Below are 21,918 nucleotides of genomic sequence, written 5' to 3'. Positions count from 1 at the left end.
ATAATACCTCCTTCTCAGAGCTATTGTGATACACATAGTAGGTATCATTTTTTTTTTTCTTACTGAATCAAAGAATGTTGGTTATAGCTTCTTTGAATTGAAGCAGGTTAAATAGAGTTTGATTTTGAAGGGAAGATAAAGTTTCAGATTGGCCCATTGCCAGATGTCTAGAAGTTTTTTGTAGTTTATATAAAGATAAATGAGTATGTCTGGAAGATTCTTTTCCTTTCAGCCTTAAACATATTAAAACACTCATGTTAGCCATCAGTATGAAGGTGTCCATCCATTTTATATGCAGCTCACAGCCATTTTATGTTCACAAGGTCTTAGAAATATATTAATGGAGTTTTCTGATAAGTGTAATGTGTCTTTGTCAAGGATATTTTATACGATAGTATCTCTGGTTTAAATCACATACTTAAATGAACTAGATAAAAGTCAATGGAATTAGATGGTTAGAATTTTTTTTGTAATTATGCCAAGGATTTGTGTTTAACAAGCCTTGCATTTGTAAAAGGAAAACCATGTTTAACTGGTATAAACTGCACTATGAACTCAGAATTCAAATATGGTCACTAGTATTTTTTAAATTAATCATTCAAGCAGCATCTTTCTCTTGGAATTTCTGCTTTCCCCTAAATTGTCCCAAGAACTTAAAGTAGTTTACATAGTCCAAAAAGGTTCATCGGTGATTTCCATATCCAGGCTGTGGTGTGTGGTACACATGTCTGCGTCTATGACAGAGCCACACCAGAGTCTGTTCAGCCCACCACTGACTGCCATTGCCCCTGCCTCTCCCTGCCACATGGCGGTGTCGTTGAAACCCTTGCCCAAGAGGAGATACAGGTTTACTGCTGACCCAGATGCCTCTGCAGGCCACCACGGTGCAGCAGGGAAGAAGGACCTCCTACGCTCTTGCTGCGCTAAGCTCAGTTAAGGTGTGCTTTGATGCTCCATGGTTGAGCTCCCAAGATTACAGTTATTAACACTTAGATCTTTGAACTCACATCACAGATGCCTTTCAACTGTTTTCTAAAAACAATGCAAGCAGGAGTCAGGACTGGTTCTAATATGTACTACCACCTCGTAGCCTTACAACCACATTTCCCTTTCAGCAGGAGCTTCTATGCCATTATCTAAAATTTTTAAAAAGGTTCTTCCTTCTGAAAACCTCTGAGATGTATTCAGCCATCTCTAAGCAAGGCTCCACCTAAGCAGCCACTCCAGGAGATTGTATTCCCAGCCTTACAAGGAAGACTACTCACAGGGACTCGAAGGAGAGTCACTCTTCTCGGGAGAATTTCCCAGTGATCTCTGGTGTTTATACCTGCTCTCTTGGAGGAAATGATTACAAAGCAGTATATTCTGCCTTCTCCTTCTTAAGTGAAGTCGGAACAAACTGAATATACTTTCCAGCAGGGCATTCTGCTACACATGTAACTAATCTCAAATGAAGAGCAAGGTCTGGATAATTTACATTGCAAGAGCCTTCCTGTTTAAGGTGAACGAATATAGACATGAGCAAGAGAATATATGATTAATAAACTAAGTGTTGGTTGAGTGTGATAGAAATACAAAACCAGCTAATTCAACTAATGTGAAGGGTTGGGGGATTTTTCAAATGATGAATTATATTAGCAACTCAAAGCTTACTGGAATAGAAACTGTTGTTTTAATATTCAGTATTTTTATTTGTATAAATACTATCTGCCACACTTACATCCCCCTTCCCAAAAAGAAGAAAAGCAGAGCTCCAAAACAGGAACATTTAGTACCCAGAGTTGGGAGAAAAGTTCTTTCTTTAGCACAGTGTTGCAGAGGGGAGTAATCAGCTCCCTGCTCTTTATGAGTTTGTTTTCAGAGTTTATAGAGCTAAGGAATTGCCATGGAAATCATAAAATGGAAGCCTTGATTTACTATGTCTTAGTGAAGACTTTTGCTGGGAGTTGTTATAGTCAGAGGCATGTTCCATTCAGATAAGGAGTCTATCCTAACCTGATAATGAGCTGCTGGGCAAGGAATGGGTCTCTTTACATCAGGCTATATGGGTGCTCTATTTGCATATTATTAACAGAGTTGCCTTTACCCGTGCCTTTGTATTGTGGATGTTGTAATAGCTCATCTTCTTAGAGATTAAGAACGCCTAATGATTTTCCATCCCCTTGAAACCAAGCTTCTTGCAGCTGCTTCCAGTGTTTTAATTTTCTTATTTTGTGCTTTATATTTGTTTTTAAATAGTGTAAATGAAAGTTATTCCAGAGAGGAATGGGGGAAAGACTGATTATATCAGAGCAAGTTATGTTGGGGTCATTCTGCTCCCCGTGACATGCATGTGCTCAGTGATTATTTTTGTGTATTACAGGCCTTTCGGGAAGACCTGGAATGCCTTATTCAAGAACAGATGAAGAAAGGCCACAATCCAACTGGATTACTAGCGTTACAACAGATTGCAGATTACATCATGACCAGTTCTTTTTCGGGCTTTACTTCACCTCCCCTCAGTACGTCAGTTTTGTAAAGTTTGAAAAATTGTAATTTCATCTCCACTTTGAACAGTGTACATTTCTAGCAGCATGTTCTGATCTGGTTCAGTACTTCAGTTTGTAACATCTAATACTTAAAGTAACATAGTGTTAGTGTCTCTTACTTCTTCATACCAACCAGACATTTACTAGACTTTGTAAGGATTACAAAATAGTTATAAAATGTGGTCCATGCCCCAGATAAACACATATTTGAGTTGAGACATACACTGAATGCACAAAAGATTAAAACTGCAAGATAACTGTAGAGGGAAAAAATTACAAAGCAACTTAAAAAGAAATTTTCTACTGACTTTTTCTAAGTCATCTTGCTATGAACTCAGAGTTGGAATTGATTATGGAATGAAGTGGACCAAAAGAACTTTATGAAAGAAGAGAGCTCAACTAACCAGACTTTAAAACAAAGGAGCAGTAGCAGTTAGAACTTGGTGTAAAAGAGGTGTTAGCATATTTTATCCATTCAACAGGCCTTTACGGAGAGTGCCAGTTTGGTGGACTAAACACTGTAAGGATGCCAAGAGTTATAACTTGTCATAACTACATCTCAGAGAGAGGCATGCACAGAACTGACTGCTGTACCTGGGCAGGTACAGAATCCTAGACCTCAGGGACTTTTCTTTTCCTCCTCTTTCTTTGTTACTTCCTTTTTTTCTTTTTTGTTAAAGATTTACAAGTAGGAGTTCAATGAATTCAAATACTTCCCAAATAGAGGAATAGCATGCAAAGAGACATGATGGTGGGAACGCATAAGGTGTGGGTAGAACTCAAGTGGATCAGTATCTTGGCACACACACACTGGTTAAAGAATCTTTGAAAGAGTCCCAGAGTGAGTTATAAGTGCTTGACTAGAGTAGTGGAGAAGGCAATGGCACCCCACTCCAGTACTCTTGCCTAGAGAATCCCAGGGATGGGGGAGCCTGGTGGGCTGCCATCTGTGGGGTTGCACAGGGTCGGACACGACTGAAGCAACTTAGCAGCAACAGCAGCAGCAGCAGCAGTGGTTGTGGGAATGAGAACGAAGAGAGCAGTGAGAAGGGCATTATAGCCAAGGAAGGGGAGAGAAGACTTATCAACAGGTTTGAATGTGGTGATGGCGGGGGTGGCAGATCAGTGGTGAGAGGAACAATGAGTTCCAACATCACTCACTCTTCCTGCTTGGGAGAAACTGGAAAATTGAAAAATTGAGCTAGTTGGTCCACTTTTTCTATAATACTGATTATCTGACATGTGCCATGTACCCTAACAAGAGTATGTAGGGCTAAGGGCCAAGAGGCCCACAATAGTACCACACAGGCCTGGAGAAGAAGTGTAGGAAAGAGGCGGGTAATGGTAGCCAGGGGAATGAAGACAGTAATTTAGCGATTGGGTCATTAGAGATTAAGACTAGTTTTTGTTGCTTGGTGAGGGCAGAAACTAGACTACTGTTTGATTGCATTCTTAAATATTTTTTGTTTGAATAAAAGTCAAAAGAGGTAAAGCAGCTTGTTTTAGATCTTATCAGCTGTTACCATTGGGATCATCTGTCCATATCTGCACCCCCCCACCCCAACCCGTGGTATGAGCCTAACTCCCTAACATCACTCCCTACCAAGTACTAGATGAAACAGCAAGGCGATAGCTGATGCGTATTTTCACTCTGGGTGTACTTCCCTAGAGGAAGATAAGCTAATGCAATGTTGTGTGGGCTGGTAAGTTTCAGATCATTTGCAGGCTGGGACACTCCCAGACTCAGGCTGCTTTCTGCCAACTAATTTTCAGGTAAGGAATTATTTGACCTGAGTCTCTCTCCCCAATTTTTCCTCTTAGGTCTCGGCATGGTCACACCTATCAATGACCTTCCCGGAGCAGATACATCCTCGTATGTGAAGGGAGAAAAGCTTACTCGTTGTAAACTTGCCAGCCTGTACAGACTTGCAGACTTGTTTGGATGGGCCCACCTGGCAAATACATACATCTCAGTGAGTCCTTCAGCTTTCAATTCCTTTTTTTAAAATCCCAACTTGAAGGCAACTATGCTCTCCTACCTTTACTCAGAAGTCCAGTTTTCAGACCTTGTTCTCTGAATGTAGCATGCTGGACCACAACCTCATCCTGATTTAAACCTTATCTTTGAGAGGCTACAGTTAACCCCAACTTTCTTCTCCATTTATTACCTGTGTTTCTTTAATTCAGACCAGTCGCAGAACCTGTCTGAAAAGAAATCCTCCTGGCAGGATTTTCTCTCTGTGTATTAATTATATCTGAGAGTCAGTGATATTTTTTTTTAAAAATGCTTTAAAAAGCATTTGGGGCAGGGAGAGTAGAGGAGGCAAAGGAGATTTCCTCCTTGGTCTTTATTTTTTAAATATATTTTCCCCGTTCTTCATCATTATCTTGTTTTCCTGTTGCCACACTTGGAAACAATACAATATTTGGAAGAAAAGGTATGAAAATAATGTGTGATGAAAATGGCACAGATATGAGATACAATCTTCCTACAACTTTTCATTCCTTCCTCCAGCTGTTCCTTGGTTTCCCCTTTCTTTTCCACCTTAATTTCTTCCTAGGAAGAGATTTTTTCTCTTTCCTTTGCCTATTTCCCCTTAATTTCCATAATGTAAGTCAAAATTATAGTCATATCTCATTGGCTTGAATAATATTGGCATTCATTTATCCTGAGATGAGCTGACCCTAAACAACCTTAGAACTCCCAAAATAACACTTTAGGTAAGTCCAGTAAATGAAGACCTGATGTCAGAATTTTTTAGCAAGTATTGAAGGCTTGAGGGAAGAAAACTTTTCAAGGCAAGTTTCATGTTGCACGCCTTTAATTTCTGCTTTGTCCACCCCCCCACACACCCAGATATCTTATAGTTATTCATTATGATTATATTCTTAGTCATGTTTACACTGTGAAATATAAACACCTCATAGTAATTCTGTTTTGTTTTGTTTCTCCCAGGTAAGAATAAGTAAGGAGCAAGACCACATAATAATAATTCCCAGAGGCCTGTCTTTTTCTGAAGCCACAGCCTCCAATTTGGTACAATTTTCATTCTTATGTTACTTTTTCTGTGCTTCCTTGTACTTTTTTGACAGCTTTTAGCTTTTAGTACTGGACAGAACAAGAAGAGGTATGGATGGGAAAACATTTACTAGTGAACAGGGAAGAATTTGGAAAGTTAATGTTGATTTTTTAAAGAAGAGCTTTAGGGTTCAAGAAAAACAGGGTGGTTGAAGAGCCTAATAAATGAATTGGTCTAATGATTAAACCTAGTCATGTTTTGAAGAGAATCTTTTGATTTTTTTTCTGTACTCTGTAATTTGTTTAAACACACACACAGTCTGTATGTTTTATAGGTAGATTTAAACAAAGTTCAGTTGGTGTGAGTATAGGGTGTGACATTCTGGCATTTATTTCTTCATAATTGTACTCTGGAGCACTGTCACTGGCCTCTAGAGCAGAAGGAACTTTGTTGATTCTAGTGCTATAGTGTTAATTAGCAAATGGATGTTTTCCAGGGAGTTCAGTAAACGCCAGACCTTCAGCGAAGAGCTGAAGTTACTCAGTTTCTTAAAAACTGTACTTCTTGGTAAATGCTATTTTGTTGCAGACTACATGTTGTAAATAAAATTCGGTGGGAACAAAGCCACACCCATTCTTTCACAGTAGTTTGTGGCAGCTTTTCTCCTATAGTGGCAGAGTTGAGTAGTTGCAACAGAGGTCCACAAAATCTAAAATATTTGCCTTCTGGCTTTTGACAAAAAAGTTTGCCACCCAACCCCCACTCCGACCCCACCCCCCAGTTTAGCTTGTGGAACGCTGGAAACTTAGATGCTTGTGTACCAATTAAGTATGTCTTTCTGATTTTTCCAGGTGAAAGTCAATATAATAGGAGAAGTGGTTGATCAGGGAAGTACTAATTTGAAAATTGACCATGCAGGCTTCAGTCCCCATGCCGCGATATATTCAACACGTCCTGATGTTAAGTGTGTGATACACATCCATACCCTTGCAACGGCAGCTGTAAGTCACTGAAGGGCCAAAACCAACAATGATCCTGGGAAGTGTGTTATTTCCGTGGCTTTCCTTCCATGATACTTTATAATCATTCTTTCAGACCCCACCATTTGAAGTCATTTTCAAAGTATTAATCCTCTGCATAAGAAAGCAAAAGGCCCTTTGGACTAAATGCTACTGTTCTAGGAAAAAATTGGAGACAGCATTTGCACTTTTAAATAAATCAGTTTAATAATTGCGTCATTGAGTTCTTTAGCACAAAGCTTCTTTCCTAATATCTGGCACAGCATATAAATAGAATTTCCAAGTTCTTTTCTTCCTCTTGAAGAAGCAAAGAACTAAAACGGGAGGAGTCTGGAGTGCTGAGCACGGTGAACAGGCCAGTGCTGCCTGAGCTGACTGAAGAATCCCGTTCCTGTGAAGGTGTGATCAGTAACCAAATGTGTTATCTTGGCATGAACCCGATCAAATAGGTGTCCTCCATGAAGTGCGGGATCCTTCCAATTTCTCAAGAGTCCCTGATCCTGGGAGATGTCGCCTATTATGACTACCAAGGGTCACTTGATGAACAGGAAGAGAGAATTCAACTGCAGAAAGTTCTGGGGCCAAGTTGTAAGGTGTGTAGTAGAGTCTCTATCAAAGGAGCTATTTTTGTTGCTGTTACTGTTGATGAAAGCAGTGTGAGCTATGCCAGTTATTTAAAGTGATTGCTTTGGGATTCTATTTTAGGTGCTGGTACTCAGAAATCATGGTGTGGTAGCACTTGGAGAAACAGTCGAGGAGGCTTTTCATTACATTTTTAATGTGCAGATAGCCTGTGAGACTCAAGTAAGAAAAACGTTTACCCCTCCTCCTGCCTTTTTTTGCTTTATTATCTGTTGGGCTGGGTATTGTGTTTACTTATTTCCAGAGTTCTATCAGTTGGTGGCTTTTTGTTTTGTTTTGTCTTAAGAGAAGTTGTGCTTCACTTGAGTAAAAAGGGTCAACTGAGTATCTCTTGAATTGAAAACAGGAGGAAAGAAAATTAAAATTCATGTACAGACACATACACCAAATCTAAGGGCTTCATAAACATAATTTTCTTCATAAGCCTACTTTCCAAGATGGTATAGTCGCACATTTCTCCCTTTTCACCCTCTAGCAGTGTGGTGCTAATTGAGGAACAAAGATGACTGCCATTTATCAAAGATCGGCTGTGTTGTGGTCACTTTTATAAAAAAGGGTAAGAGCAGCACCAGAAGCTTTAGGAACTCATGCAATTTCCAGAGGTTCCACAGCCTCAGCCTCATTATTATAATGGATTAGATATTTATTAACCCCAGAGAAGCTGGGTGTATTTAACAGCCCTAATTTCCCCCCTTTTAGAAAAACCAAGCAGATTTCTCTTGAAGCAAATGGTAAGAATCTGAATTTATTGGAAAGGCTGCAAAAAGGAGGGGAAAAGGGGGGTGTACTTTTCCTACCAACTTTAACTTAACAACCAACTTTTTTTTTTTGCTTTAATGGTCAGTCTTCTTAAATGAGGCTATGAAAAGCTTCATTATATTGAAACAACGAGGTGACTTCTTCAGTATTCTTAAATTCACAATATGGTGTTTTTATTCCTTTAAAATTATAACTTTCAACAAAAGTTTAAACTGGACGGCCATGGGAAAACTGCAAGGAAAGAACTTTAAAATTTGGCAAGAGAATTCAGTTTCTTGAAATATGTTAAAGGGTATGGCTCTAAATGTGTTTTCCATCAGGGAGGGTCAGAGCCCTGGAAGGTATGGATAGATGGAAAAGCTCCTAAAGCTGCCTGCTTTCACAAGTTTCTTTGTTGGTATCCTGAAGACATGTTACAGATACTTGCAGAATCAAACTTGTGCCTTTTGCAAAGTGAAGTGCCCGTTCCAGTCTTTGCAGTCGTGTGCCTCTAATACTGTGCCGTGGATTACAGGTGCAGGCACTGGCAGGGGCAGGTGGGGTGGACAATCTGCTTGTGCTGGACCTTCAGAAGTACAAAGCTTCCACTCACACTGTAGCGGCATCTGGAGGAGGAGGAGTGAATATGGGTTCCCACCAAAAGTGGAAGGTTGGCGAGATTGAGTTCGAAGGGCTGATGAGGACTCTGGACAACTTGGTAGGTAAAAAATTGACCATGAGCTTGATTTCATGTTTCCAGATTTAGGACCAGATGTCCCCTCCTCCCTGTGGTTTGGGAACATGCTCATTACTCCTCTGAGAGCAGTGTGACCCTAGGAAGGAACTTGGTGTATTTTAAGAATTGGTGAAATAGGCAACTGTCATCTTATCTTAGATTTTTACCCTCTTCCGCTAAGAGTCAGAAAGCAGATTGCCTTCAGACCCAGGAACAAAGACTTAAATGAGCACTGAGATTTGGCCTCCAGAAAACCAGTTTATATCTTGGCAAGTGTTTCTGGTCAGCAGTTTTGAAATTACCTTTGTCAGAAATAGTTGTGTGAGTGGAAATTGCTTTGTCAGCTGAAATCAATTTTAACTAGATCTTGAAATTTGCTTAACTTCAACTCTAGTGTTATGTGGCAGTTATGTGGAGTTTTGGAAGGATTTCCCCTTTTTGTTTTTCAGCGAAAGAATCATTTGTTTAAAGAATTAGCCTCTAAATGCTGCGTTTGGGACAAGTTTGATTGCTTCAAATGTGGTTTCTCCCTCCCCCAGGGATATAGAACAGGCTATGCTTACAGGCACCCTCTCATTCGAGAGAAGCCGAGGCACAAGAGTGATGTAGAGATCCCAGCCACTGTGACTGCCTTTTCCTTCGAAGATGATACAGTGCCCCTCTCACCTCTCAAATACATGGCACAGAGGCAGCAGCGTGAAAAAACCAGATGGTTGAACTCACCAAATACCTACATGAAAGTGAACGTGCCTGAGGAGTCTCGGAATGGGGAGACGAGCCCCAGGACCAAAATCACAGTATGTCCCTACTTAACATGGTTTGCCTAGTTACTGATGAATTGAATGGTCTGTGTTGAAGATATTGGGCAAGTAGAATATAATATTAATAATATGACTATAACTTATTAGATAACATTTATGCATGGCACTTTGTTCCATGTGCCAGACACGACTGAAGCGACTTAGCAGCAGCAGCAGCAGCAATGGTACCAAATTTTGTGAATTACTGCACATGCTGCCCTTAGGCAAGATCTTGTAGATAAAGAAACAGGTGATCTTAAAGTTTTCAGCGTTTTGTCTCAGATTTGGTTTAATTTTGGAGTGCTTATCATTAAATATTCTCTGCTGCTGCTAAGTCACATCAGTCGTGTCCGACACTGTGTGACCCCATAGATGGCAGCCCACCAGGCTCCCCTGTCCCTGGGGTTCTCCAGGCAAGAACACTGGAGTGGGTTGCCATTTCCTTCTCCAATGCATGAAAGTGAAAAGTCAAAGTGAAGTCGCTCAGTCATGTCTGACTCCTAGCAACCCCATGGACTGCAGCCTACCAGGCTCCTCCGTCCATGGGATTTTCCAGGCAAGAGTACTGGAGTGGGGTGCCATTGCAGAATTAGTTCATCCTATCATATAAATCAGTAGTATTCAGTATGGAAATACCTAGGCATCAGTGTTCTCTAGTCAATATGATTTCTTATCTCCTAGTAAAAGAACATATGTTTCCTAGAATGAATTTTCTTGAAAGGAACTAATGGCTGGTCATCATTAATCTTGATAAATACTATCCTTCTTTGAGGGATGTGATGGATAAATGAGAATTATATAAGGCTCTTCCACCCCTATGGTGCCATTATACTATAGATTACTACCAGATTATCCCCTTTGCAAAATGCTGGTTAGGGGCTTGGCCCATTCTGTCAGCCAAAATTTAAAAATGCAATCTGAAAAACTAAATCCTAAGAGATTTCTTGAGTCCTTTTTGATGACTTGTTAGCCATCGTCACATGATAAAACTTCAGTGCAGGTGGCAACTCTAAATGTGAGTTAGTGTGAGAAGCTCTAAATGCCTGAAATATTTTCACCAACATGTTTAAAATGCCAAAAGGAGAAAATTTAAATAGCTGCATAATTTAGTGTTCTTCATGGTACCGACATTTGTTTGTTTTTAAGTGAATGCTAATTCTAACTAGTATGGGAGATAAACTAATTTACCACTAAAAACTGCTTAGTGAAATTCTTTAACATATTAGCAGTGTATGCCCCCACCCCCTTGAGTCAATAAACAGTTGTCAAGAACCTACCATATTTCCTTAATACAAAGCTTCATTCTAGAAAATTTTTGATTTTTTTAGTGGATGAAAGCCGAGGACTCTTCTAAAGTTAGTAGTGGAACACCTATCAAAATTGAAGATCCAAATCAGTTTGTTCCTTTAAACACCAACCCGAATGAGGTACTAGAAAAGAGAAATAAGGTAAGATGTGGTCTTCTGTGGCTGGAAGAGGCATTTTATTTTAAACATAAAACAATGTTTAAATCACTAGTAACTAAAACTGATTAATGCTAAGTTTAGAGGTTTGCATACAGAAGAATTTGCAATTTAATTCTGTATAATTTTAGCTTGTATGGAATACGTCCAGCTCTTTTCTGGTTTCTGATAAGAGGGCTGTATGGGGAAGAAGTATTAAGACATATTTCTGCTGTATTAGTGAAAAATGTAGCTCTCTAACACTGAAAGACAATAGGAAATCTCATGTCAAGAGGAGTGGAGGAGATTAATGTGAGTTGTTAGAATGGTAAAAGAGAGCTTTATGGAGGGGGAATTAAAGCAGCCCTTACCCGGGGTGGTAAAATAGTAACCCAAAGATCACCTGCAGAGTTGCCCCCAAGAACTTACTGTTTTTCAATTCAGATTCGAGAACAAAATCGATATGACTTGAAAACAGCAGGACCACAGTCTCAGTTGCTTGCTGGAATTGTTGTGGATAAGCCTCCTTCTGTAAGTCCATGAAGCAGTATGATCTTTGTTTTCCCAATAATTTCTGCTTTTTAAATATGAGTAATTGTTTTTACTAAAGTTAGTATAAACACAATTTAAATAGTCAAATAATTCACAAGACTTAAAATGTCACTTTCAATTCCCAATTTCTAGGGGCAAGGACTTTATTCTAGCATTTACTTTGGTTTCTAAAGAGCATCTTTATTCTCCTTCTTGATTTATCAGTTTTAGACTTCAGTTTTATTTCATCAAATCTACTTCATCAGCTATTAGAAGTACCATTGTTTTATATATCACTAAACGAGATACAAATGCTAACATTTATAATTGTTAAGAAACCAATCATAAGATGAATCCCGATTTCAGAGATGAGAAATTGTGAGAGAAAAGCACATCTTAGAATTAATGAAAGATAATAGTGGCTTCTTTTATGGATGATGAGGATTTAGCCTATTTACACAAGGCTTCCCATTTGCATTCTCCCAGTAAGGTTGTATCACGATGTTTTGTCTAGGTAGCTTTCAGTGTTTATATTTTTAAATGCTTACTGCTGAGCCAGGTAGTATTCCAAGATGACATTTCCTTTCTTAGACAACTTTTCTGGCCCCGGAGAAAAAGCTGCCTCCCTTATTTATTGACTTAGTATTTGGGATATATTAGGCTTAGTTCTTCCCAAACTTTTCTTAATATTATTTTCCATAGAGTCAAAAGTAACAGGTAATCTCTCAGGTCCAGCTCTTTGTCATTGTCATTAGGGTCCAGATCTCGGCTAGCTGCTCTTTAGGCCAGATATACTGGCTCATCCTGAGGTTCCTGTGCTTCTCGCTATGTGGTTCTGTTTCCTGCATTCTGTTTATGTTGGTGTGCTTTGTAGTAGATTTCTTTTTTGTTTCCATTTTTAGCATTTAGTAACCCTTTTCAATCTGCAAAGTCTTGTCCTTCAGTTCTGGGAATTTTTTAAAGTATTTCTTCAGTTAAGTAGTCTTTTCCCTTCAGTTTCTTTTTCTGTCAGGTTATATATTGTTGTTCAGTCACTAAGTCATGTCCGACTCTCTGCCACCCCTTAACTGCAGCATGCCAGGGTTCCCTGTCTTTCACTGTCTCCTAGAGTTTGCTCAAATTCATGTCCATCAAGTCGGTGATGCCATCCAACCATCTCATCCTCTATCACCCCCTTTTCCTCCTGCTCTCAATCTTTCCGCACATCAGGGTCTTTTCCAATGAGTCGGCTCCTTGCATCAGGTTGCCAAAGTATTGAAGCTTCAGCTTCAGCATCAGGCCTTCCAATGAATATTCAGGACTGATTTCCTTTAGGATTGACTGGTTTGATCTCTGTGGAGTCCAAGGGGCTCTCAAGAGTCTTCTCCAACGCCACAGTTTGAACGCCTTCAAATTCTTCATCTCTCAGCGTTCTTTATGGTCCAACTCTCACATCCGTACATGACCACTGGAAAAACCATAGCTTTGACTAGATGGACCTTTGTTAGTGAAGTGATACGCTGTCTAGGCTTGTCATATCTTTTCTTCCAAGGAGCAAGTGTCTTAATACCAGGGCTGCAGTCACTGTCCGCGGTGATTTTGGAGTACAAGAAAATAATATCTGTCATTATTTCCACAATTTCCCCTTCTACTTGCCGTGAAGTGACGGGACTGGATGCCATGATCTTAGTTTTTTGACTGTTGAGCTTTTTCACTCTCTTCTCTCACCCTTATCAAGAGGTTCTTCAGTTCCTCTTCACAGGATATATACTAATGTACTGTTAGTTGGATCTCTGACTAAGCCTCTGATTTTTTTCCTTCCTATTTTCTCTTTGTCTTTTATTCCTACTTTCTGGAAGATTTGCTTGACTCTATTTTCTAAGCCTTCTATTTAATTTTCTGTTTTGATTTTTTTTTTAATTTTAAGACTTCTTATTCCCTGAATATTCCGTTTTTTTCCTTATAATATCTTGGTCTTGTTTTCTCTTTACAGTATTTCCTATTTTCCCCTCTTATTCTGAGGATATCAACTTTAATTTTTCTTCAGCTCCCTTTATTGTCTGTTTCTTCTGAGTTCCCTTTTTCTTCTTAATTCTGGTCTCTTCCATGTTGGAAACTTTTCTTCAAGTGTCTGGAAGTCTGTGGTAGTCCGTCTGTATTTAAGAATGAGACACTGAAAGCCAGTCGGAGCTCAGGTGTGTGCAGAGCTTGGGAACTGGTGAGCTCCTCTGCAGGATGCCTGGGTGTGGACCAGATTGTTTCTTTCAGGAGTGCCCAAGCACTAGTGTCTGTAGTTCTTCTATCTGGGGTCATTTAATTTATCCAGAGAGTTCTCTATTCTCTTGCCAGTCTGCCTCCATCATCCTGGGAGCCCTTAACTGTGTTCTGTGTCCCCAGATCAGTCGTTCTGAAGAATAAGCCCCTGATCTTCTGCAGAGATGAGAGAGAGATGTGTGTGCTCATGTGTGTGGAACAGGAAAGGGGGCCTGAGAATCTATCTGTTCCTCCTTCACACTTCTAAGTTGTCCCTTTTCAGCTTTTCTTCACGGCGACTTTCTGTGGTACTTGAGCCTTAACAGACCTCTACAGCACACAAGCAGGCTTCTTTTTTGCATTCTTCTTTGCAGGGCTAAGGCTTCAATTTTCTCATCTCTGCCACCTGCTCTTCCCACCTGCTTTCCATCTTCCAACCATGTGTTACCATTTCTCATCCTGTGTTGTCTCCTCTTCCGTTCTTTTGTCCTTAAAAGTTTATACCATTTTTGCTACTGTTCCTTTACTATCATTTTAGTAGGGTTTTGGGAGGAATTTTCTTTTAATGCATGGGTTCAATCTGCCAGATTTAGCTCAAAGTCTCATTAATTTCTTTCCTAAGGCAAATAGGTACAAGTTTATTTTCATAGCAGATTTTAAAAGTTTTCTTGGTACAGTTTAATTTTTCTAAGCCTTTTTTTTACAAAGGCTTTTTGACATTCTTGGTTTTTAAGATATTTCTTAGTTACATGGAAGTTTCTAGAACTTGGTTTAGTTTTCTTTTTTTTTAAGAGTTATTAAATTTGACCTATGCAGCCTTGAGGAAGCATCATTGGCAATTTTAGTCTATTGGATCAGTAGTCTATAAAGTCATTAATCTGGATATGAATATTTTAAAACATGTTACTTTATCATTTCTTATGGGTGTTGTGAGTTGAGGTGTCACATACATCATATATACATTTAAGTGGGTGTATATGAAGTTGTAGGTATAGATATATGTAAATATATAAAAATAAATATACATATATGAGTATGTATGAGTAATATACATATATGAGTATGTTACTCTTGGTAACAAGTCAGTGTTTTTCTTCGCAAGACCATGCAGTTTGAAGATGATGATCATGCCCCACCAGCTCCTCCCAACCCCTTCAGTCATCTCACAGAAGGAGAACTTGAAGAGTATAAGAGGACAGTCGAACGTAAACAGCAAGGCCTGGAAGGTCAGTTCACTTTGAAGTTAAGCCCCAGCTAACCACACTGCTCACAGAGCCCCTTGAGTTGGATGATAGAAGGCAGTCAGGATTCTTTTTTTTAATGTTTCTTTACTATCAGTTGTTCCATGTGCTCTTTCAGTCTTTACTTGAGTGTAAGTAGGATTAAAATGTGAAGAGCTCCCACAGACCATGTATGTTAACATGTAGAGAAGGCTGTTTTCCTTAGAAAGCAGTCTGATTGCTAGCAGAAAGTCTTCTACAGTAAAGTGAAATCTCCAGATGAGTAAACAATCACTAGCTAAAGTAAATGTAGATAAATTAATAAATTTAAACATTTCAGAAAATGTGGCTTTTTAAAAAATTTTGTTTTACTTTGACATACTTGTAGATTCACAGGTATGTGGCTTTAATGTTTTGTAAAATCTCTGTTGCTCCTGGATGTCTCAAGATGTCATTACTGTAATTTTCAAATCTAAAATAAAGTGGGACACTAGAATTTTTATGTGACTTTACTTAAGCACATGGGCACTCTAGTGAGGTTTCTTTTTCTGACTTCAGAACCCTAAGTAAGGGTTGCATTTAAGAACTGTTCATGAAAACACCAATTGAATACTAGCTCACTTTTACTCAAGAATAAGAGATTCTTTATAGAGAGGGTTCTCAGTCTTGGGTCTTTGGATAAGCTTGAGACAATCTATGAGCCATCTGAAAAATATCTTAAATATGATATAAAATATTTGCTTAATTTTATATTTGAGGAAGTCAGGGGTGCAGGGAGGAGGACAAGAAGTCTATGACCCCAAAAGAGGGTAAGAGCCTCTGCTTTAGAGCATCTTCAACATATAGTTGAAATTTTTACCCAAAGCAAAATAGAACCACTAGTTAAAGAATCTTTGTGCCTGTTTGGTATCATGTAGAAAGAACTAATGACATCTGGATCATCCAGGAAACAGTTCTCATCAATGTGATAGTGTCTTTGTCACAAAAGGGAGTCATCCTGACTCATTAATATAATCACATTAAATGTTCTAAGTGGTATTCTTCAACTTATGTTCATTCTAACATAAGATTGGAAACTTTATTTTTGTATTTTGTAAAATGTCCCTCTTTAATCTCTTATTTTTTGAAAGCCTAAAGATGCCAGGTAACAAATATAGCACAATAGAACCATCTCCTTGTGTGTATATATATATATATATATATATAACTTTATAAGTAGTTTCTTCCACATTCATTGTGACCTGAATTAGCTCACTAATATTGCTCCAATAGGAATCACTAACTGGATATTGTTCAAAAATTCAGTGAGGCATTTTGCCTCATTAATGTAGCATCATTGGTGAGGCTTTCAGATTTCCATTCATTTGGCTGCTCAATGTATTTTTGGTTTTCTAACACTGTAGCAAAAGCTAAATGCTTGTATTATTTGCCTGGGCTGCCAGTAGCCATGCTTCCTTAAAGCATGTATGTCAAATTAGCAGTAGCAGCCGGAGTGTTAACACATTAACCTCCTCTTTTCCACACATAATGATTGATGTGTGGGATAACTGTGAGCATGCTCAGCTCATGGCTGAAGCGTTTATCATCCCTGTGTATGCAGGTATTTGATGTATGCACTAACCTTCCTAAAATCTTAATGCTTTTTTGTTTTGCATGGCTTTTAACTAAACTCTTATCCAACAGATGCTGAGCAGGAATTACTCTCAGATGACGCTTCATCTGTTTCACAAATTCAGTCTCAAACTCAGTCACCGCAAAATATCCCTGAAAAATTAGAAGGTATTCAATGTAATTTCCCACAGCCTCCACCCAGTTAATCTTTAGAGTCTGTCCCTCTGTCGTTTGTCTGCATATAAAGAAATTGAACACCTGATACAGTAAGTTTCTCACCATGCACTTTACTTACAGCTCCCAGTGACTTTATTTTCTTTTATTATTATGGGGTGCTACTTTTGTTCAGCATTTATACTGATTTACCTTAATCTGGATTTTGGCAACATAATAGTTCTTAAGAATTTGTGAAATTAAAATTGGTTTGTCATATGTCTTCCAATCAGAAGCATGAAATTTTTCTCAACTTTGATTGCCAGATGACTCCAGAATTAAAGAAAAATATATGTATATTGTCTTCCTCATTTATACTGACTTGATTTACAATGAAACTGTCAAGTCATCAAACTGGACTTATCTAGCCTTCATTCTTTGTTCTAACAACTTTCTTCCCTTTATACCATTTAAGAGCATTAGCTTCATGCTAATAGGCCCATAGTCTATTAAAATAATCATCTGTCTTTATTGGGATCAAAGTAATGCCTTAGTACATTGCTTAAGCATTTCAGTTTTGTAAAATAAAGCAAAGATGTTGACTATATAAAATAACAAAAAAATCCTCTCCTTTTATAGAAAACCATGAGCTATTTTCCAAGAGCTTCATCTCCATGGATGTACCTGTCCTGATAGTGAATGGCAAGGATGACGTGCATGGTGTTGAAGACGAGCTTGCTCAGCGAGTAAGCAGGTTAACCACAAGCACCACCATAGAAAGCATCGAGATAACCATCAAGTCTCCAGAAAAAATTGAAGAAGTCCTGTCACCTGAAGGCTCACCTTCAAAATCACCATCCAAGAAAAAGAAGAAATTCCGCACTCCTTCTTTTCTGAAAAAGAACAAAAAAAAGGAGAAAGTTGAAGCCTAAATAGAGTCTTTTTATAATTGTTACTACAATGTGACGTTGCACATTTAAAAACCACATATAAGTTGATCATTAATATGCAGTGGTAGATCAGATTGGGGGTCTGTAGCAAACTGGACTTTTAAGAACTGGAAAGAGTTTTACTAAAAGAAAAACATATTATGAAAACACTTTCAAAGTCATCTCTCATTTTCTATGTCCAAAAAAGGTTTTGAATTTTTAAACAATTGCTAGTTTTGATTAGCTTTGCCCTCATGAAGTATTATAATCCCCACAAACAGATATCTGTCTGAATTACTTCAGGCCTTCTACATAATATCTGTTGGAAAGAAATTACCAGTGAACAAGTGAGAGAATTTTTGTTTCTCAAAACCTGCTTCACTTGGTAATGAGATTATAGTTTTTTATCATGATTATTGACTGTAACTGTTGGGTTCCCATTGTTTCAATGGGCATTAACAGAATGCTTTAAAAGCTTCTAAGATAAGAATCTATAGCATTAGTATACACTGGCACATAATTGTTTTTTTTAAATTTAAGAAAAGATTCATTTGGAATTTTATTCATAGTATGAAATTTCCTCACCTGAAGTAACTTTGTTTGCAAAAAAAAAAAAAAAGGTCATTTTAGTAAACTATAATTTTTGAAAAGTTCCTTTTTTATTAGTTTAGAAACCCCCTTATTTTTCAGTGAAGGGGATTTTATACACATAACATGGGTTATTTAGTTTAACTCTGGCAAAAATGATTTTTGTATGTTGAGGCGTTTGTATACCATTCAGTATAAAAATGTCATAAGCATATTAGCCAATCATTTAACAGTAGAGCACATTTGAGGCTGCTTGGTACTAAGTATACTTTAAATATAATTAAAGAATCCAGGGACTTAGTATCAAAAGGGGATTAGAGCATTTAAAGGCATAACAAGATTCATATTTGAACCTTATAATGTATTTTTCTCTTAGTATTGCTAATGAGTGAGAAAGCCCTCACATGGTAACCACATGGAAAGGAAGAGACTGAGAGAGGAAGTGAGCAGTGACGGGAACAGGAGAGGTGTCATGAGAAGAGTTCTAGGTTGATGCTGCATGGCCACGATAGGATTTGAAGTGTCATTTATTTACAGCATGTCCCCGATGGCTAACATTTTGTTTCTCTGCCAAAACCATTGTATTTCTTAGTTGACATTCAAGTTTTAAAAGGGTGAAATCCTTTTAACGTTAACGTATTTTTAGAAGGCGGCGCAAAAAGAAAGCAGTGGGTCTAATCCCCACCCCCCACCATGAGAAAACTACCACTTCTTAATTTTTACCAATTTTTCTTATGTTTTCAGTTAACTTTCTTTCTAATGTAAATACAAATTTAAACCTAGACTTAATATAGTTTTTTTTTTTTTCCCTTTCACCCAAGTAATGTCACAAATCAATGTAAAATCAATGATCCAAAATAGTCAATGGGTAAAAATAATCCAAAGTATTTCTGGAGGGTGAGTTGGTGTGTAAAAAAAAATTCCATGGATTATAGTGTGTTGCGGGGCTGGTTCTGTTTGACTGTGAGTGTTTGATGATGCAAAGTTGAAACGGAGCCTGGAAAGTTCATTCTAGATCTCACTAACTACTGGAATCAGTGTTTTAATCTTAGTGGAAAACTTCAGTTGCTTAATTCTGTGTTTGAGGATTCTTTTTTGTTCTACATCATTTATGTTGTATTACAATGTATGTAGAAACAGTAACCTGTGAACTATGCTTTTCCATAACTTTTTAAAAAAATATATATCTTAAATGAATGCAATGTGCATAAGTATTTTTTAAATGCAACAGTGAACTATTTGCACCTTTTGCTAATGCCTCTATTTACTTGCTTTGGCATAAAGAATGAGCCAATGAACCTCTGTGTCCTGTGGAAAATGTATAAATGTTATCTGATATTGCTCTTAGATGTAATGCTAATTAATGTAAAATCACAAATAAACAGTATTTTAAATAGATGGACTTGGTATCATGAGCTTTCTATTCATGAGTGGTTACTTATCCTGAACTAACTACTCTGTGGACTGTTGAGTTTTGTACTGCAGTGAGATTCTGAGTAAGACTGACACTTCTGAATAAGAAATGTCCTGATACATTTATTTTCAAATTAGTTGAAAATTAACTAATAAGCTCTTCTTGTTTCAGCTCATTTTGGAGGAAATATTCCCCAAGTGACCTATTTTTCTTTCTTGATAGGATGTGACAGTCTTAAATATTTTTCTGACATTTATAGAGATCTTTGAAGGATTTTAGATTCTGATTCTCAGTCTCAGTGCTACATGGATGTAGAATAGAAAATGTTGCAGTGTATATGTCGAGTTTATACCTTCTCTTTAAATTTTATATATGTAATAACATAACATTAAAAAGATAGTAGAATAGAAAGGTTAAAATTATACCACAATATTCAACAAAATAGTTTATTCTCTTCCAGCTCTTGTTATGTATGTACTTCCTGTGTATTGGTTATCATGGTATGGATGTAATTTTATTCAAGATTTTTTCCTACTTACTATAGCATATTCTATCTTAATGATTTTCAAACTAAATCACTCACATGACTGATGTCTTATGATTTTTTTCCACCACTTTGTCCTAAAAATAGAGTGCAAGAGGGGAAATCATGTTAATTGAGGGTTCTGGTTAATTGAAGTTTTTACTATAATTACCCATTATAAAAATGAAGGGTTTGGGCAGAGAAAAGATTCATAGTCTTGGGCATATTTAATTATTACCTTGCCTTGTAAATAGCCCTTTGGTGAAAAAATTGCTGTTTTAGAAAGATGCTCATTTGAAAATTCCCTTTCATAAAGCAACAAAGGCAATTATCTTCGGTCCTCACTTAAGAGTCCATAGAGCATGAAAGGTAGCGTTGCCTGTGCCTTTCCCTCTATTGATTAGTATTTTCATTCAGCAGGGAATAAAGAGAACAAATGGATCAAATTTTGACAGCATTGGCTTTTCTTAATATTAGGTTTTGTTTTGTTTTGACATAGGCAGAGAACACATAAAGGCAAATTGGTTATTTTTTAAATTCAAGGGTGATGTATATTTATGCATCAATATTGCAATTTCGACCAAACTAGGATTTTAAACAAGCAATCTTCTTTGTGGCCACTAGAGGGTGCAGTAGACCTAACAATCCTGTGTATTTCTAGCCCTTGAACTTTCCTTTTCTTAAAGGCTAAGCACCACCATGTTTATTGTCAAACACCCAGAACTTACAAAAGTTTGTTGCTTATCATTCTCCTCACTAGACTGTTCTCAATTTTGTTGTCTCAGCACGTCCATTTCACCAATGCACATACCACCAGCAGGGACTCTAATGCCTGTGGAGAACACACTGAAAATTGTTGAGGTGTGATCTCAGGAAGTAACCGTGGTAGACAGTAACTCGGAGGAGGAGTTTTCATGCCTGTGAGTGGCAATATAATGCCTGCTTCCAAAAAATAACTGACATTTTTTTGACTGGGGAGATAACAGATAGTATCTGTCATTTTTTTGGTGCCTTCTGTGTTATCAAAAACTATGCTAAATGCTTTTCATGTAATACCTCCTCTGGCCTTTCCAACATCCTAAGAAAGTAGATGATATTATCCTCATTTTGTAGATAAAGACTAAGGCTTGCAGACAACAAAAAGGAGGTGCTAGTGTTTCACTTTGATATACAAATTTTTACGATTCTACTGCTGTGTGTGTGCCAGGTCCTGAGTGTACGCTTCCTGGGGGAATAGTAGCTTACTTAGTGTGAACTCTTAAGTCCACCCATCCTGAATTCATGTTTTGATATAAGACGGGCTGTAGATTTGGGATAAAACATTAACTTTGGATTTGGAAGACTTAAGTTTACCCCAAGAATTAAGAAATTGATGAATGCCTGAAAAGTGGGAACAACCTGTGGTAATTCAGTCCTTTAGGATAAAGAATCAGCTCTTGAACCTTCATCATGACACCCAGAAGACAAGATATCTATACTTTTGCATAAGATGCAAAAAAGAGTTGGGCAGAAGCTCTTTATCTTTGCTTAAAAAAAAAAAATTTCCAAAGTTGGGAGCAAGGAGAGACATTCTAAGGAAAGTTATTTTTAAAACCTGGAAAGACTGTTTAGTTATAGAAGTATTTTTAAAGATAAATAAACTGTAACAACTTAAATCTTATTTAAATGGACATACTTGGAGATGATCTTCCTTGGAGAAAAATGCTAGAATATATGCTGGAGATCGGAACAAGAAGCCAGCCTTTGGGAGTTTTCAGAGATTTCATTTCTAAGAGATGACCATTAGGGGGCA

The 21,918-nt window shown here is 37.8% G+C and overlaps 1 protein-coding gene across 10 annotated transcripts in view; it reads left to right on the top strand.

Annotated features, from left to right (window-relative positions):
* Positions 1–19,591, top strand: part of ADD3 (adducin 3 (gamma)) — a 129,486-nt gene extending 109,895 nt beyond the window's left edge. For 8 of the 10 annotated variants that reach the window (XM_010859377.1, XM_010859372.1, XM_010859373.1 and 5 more), the window contains 13 exons: positions 2,363–2,501; positions 4,350–4,501; positions 5,485–5,565; positions 6,400–6,549; positions 7,017–7,160; positions 7,273–7,371; positions 8,483–8,665; positions 9,223–9,480; positions 10,812–10,931; positions 11,370–11,456; positions 14,791–14,914; positions 16,592–16,687; positions 17,312–19,591. In XM_010859377.1, the coding sequence (XP_010857679.1) occupies positions 2,363–2,501; positions 4,350–4,501; positions 5,485–5,565; positions 6,400–6,549; positions 7,017–7,160; positions 7,273–7,371; positions 8,483–8,665; positions 9,223–9,480; positions 10,812–10,931; positions 11,370–11,456; positions 14,791–14,914; positions 16,592–16,687; positions 17,312–17,604 (1,926 nt within the window). In that variant the 3' untranslated portion in view covers positions 17,605–19,591. The remainder of the gene's footprint in view (positions 1–2,362; positions 2,502–4,349; positions 4,502–5,484; positions 5,566–6,399; positions 6,550–7,016; positions 7,161–7,272; positions 7,372–8,482; positions 8,666–9,222; positions 9,481–10,811; positions 10,932–11,369; positions 11,457–14,790; positions 14,915–16,591; positions 16,688–17,311) is intronic. The other 2 variants (XM_010859380.1, XM_010859379.1) reach the window with 1 other exon arrangement.
* The last annotated feature ends 2,327 nt before the right edge of the window (positions 19,592–21,918 follow it).

The sequence above is a fragment of the Bison bison genome, unplaced genomic scaffold, assembly GCF_000754665.1.
Source record: "Bison bison bison isolate TAMUID 2011002044 unplaced genomic scaffold, Bison_UMD1.0 scf7180017864456, whole genome shotgun sequence".
Taxonomy (NCBI): domain Eukaryota; kingdom Metazoa; phylum Chordata; class Mammalia; order Artiodactyla; family Bovidae; genus Bison; species Bison bison.
Note: the sequence above shows the minus strand (reverse complement) of the source record. Positions and strands in the feature narration are given on the sequence as shown.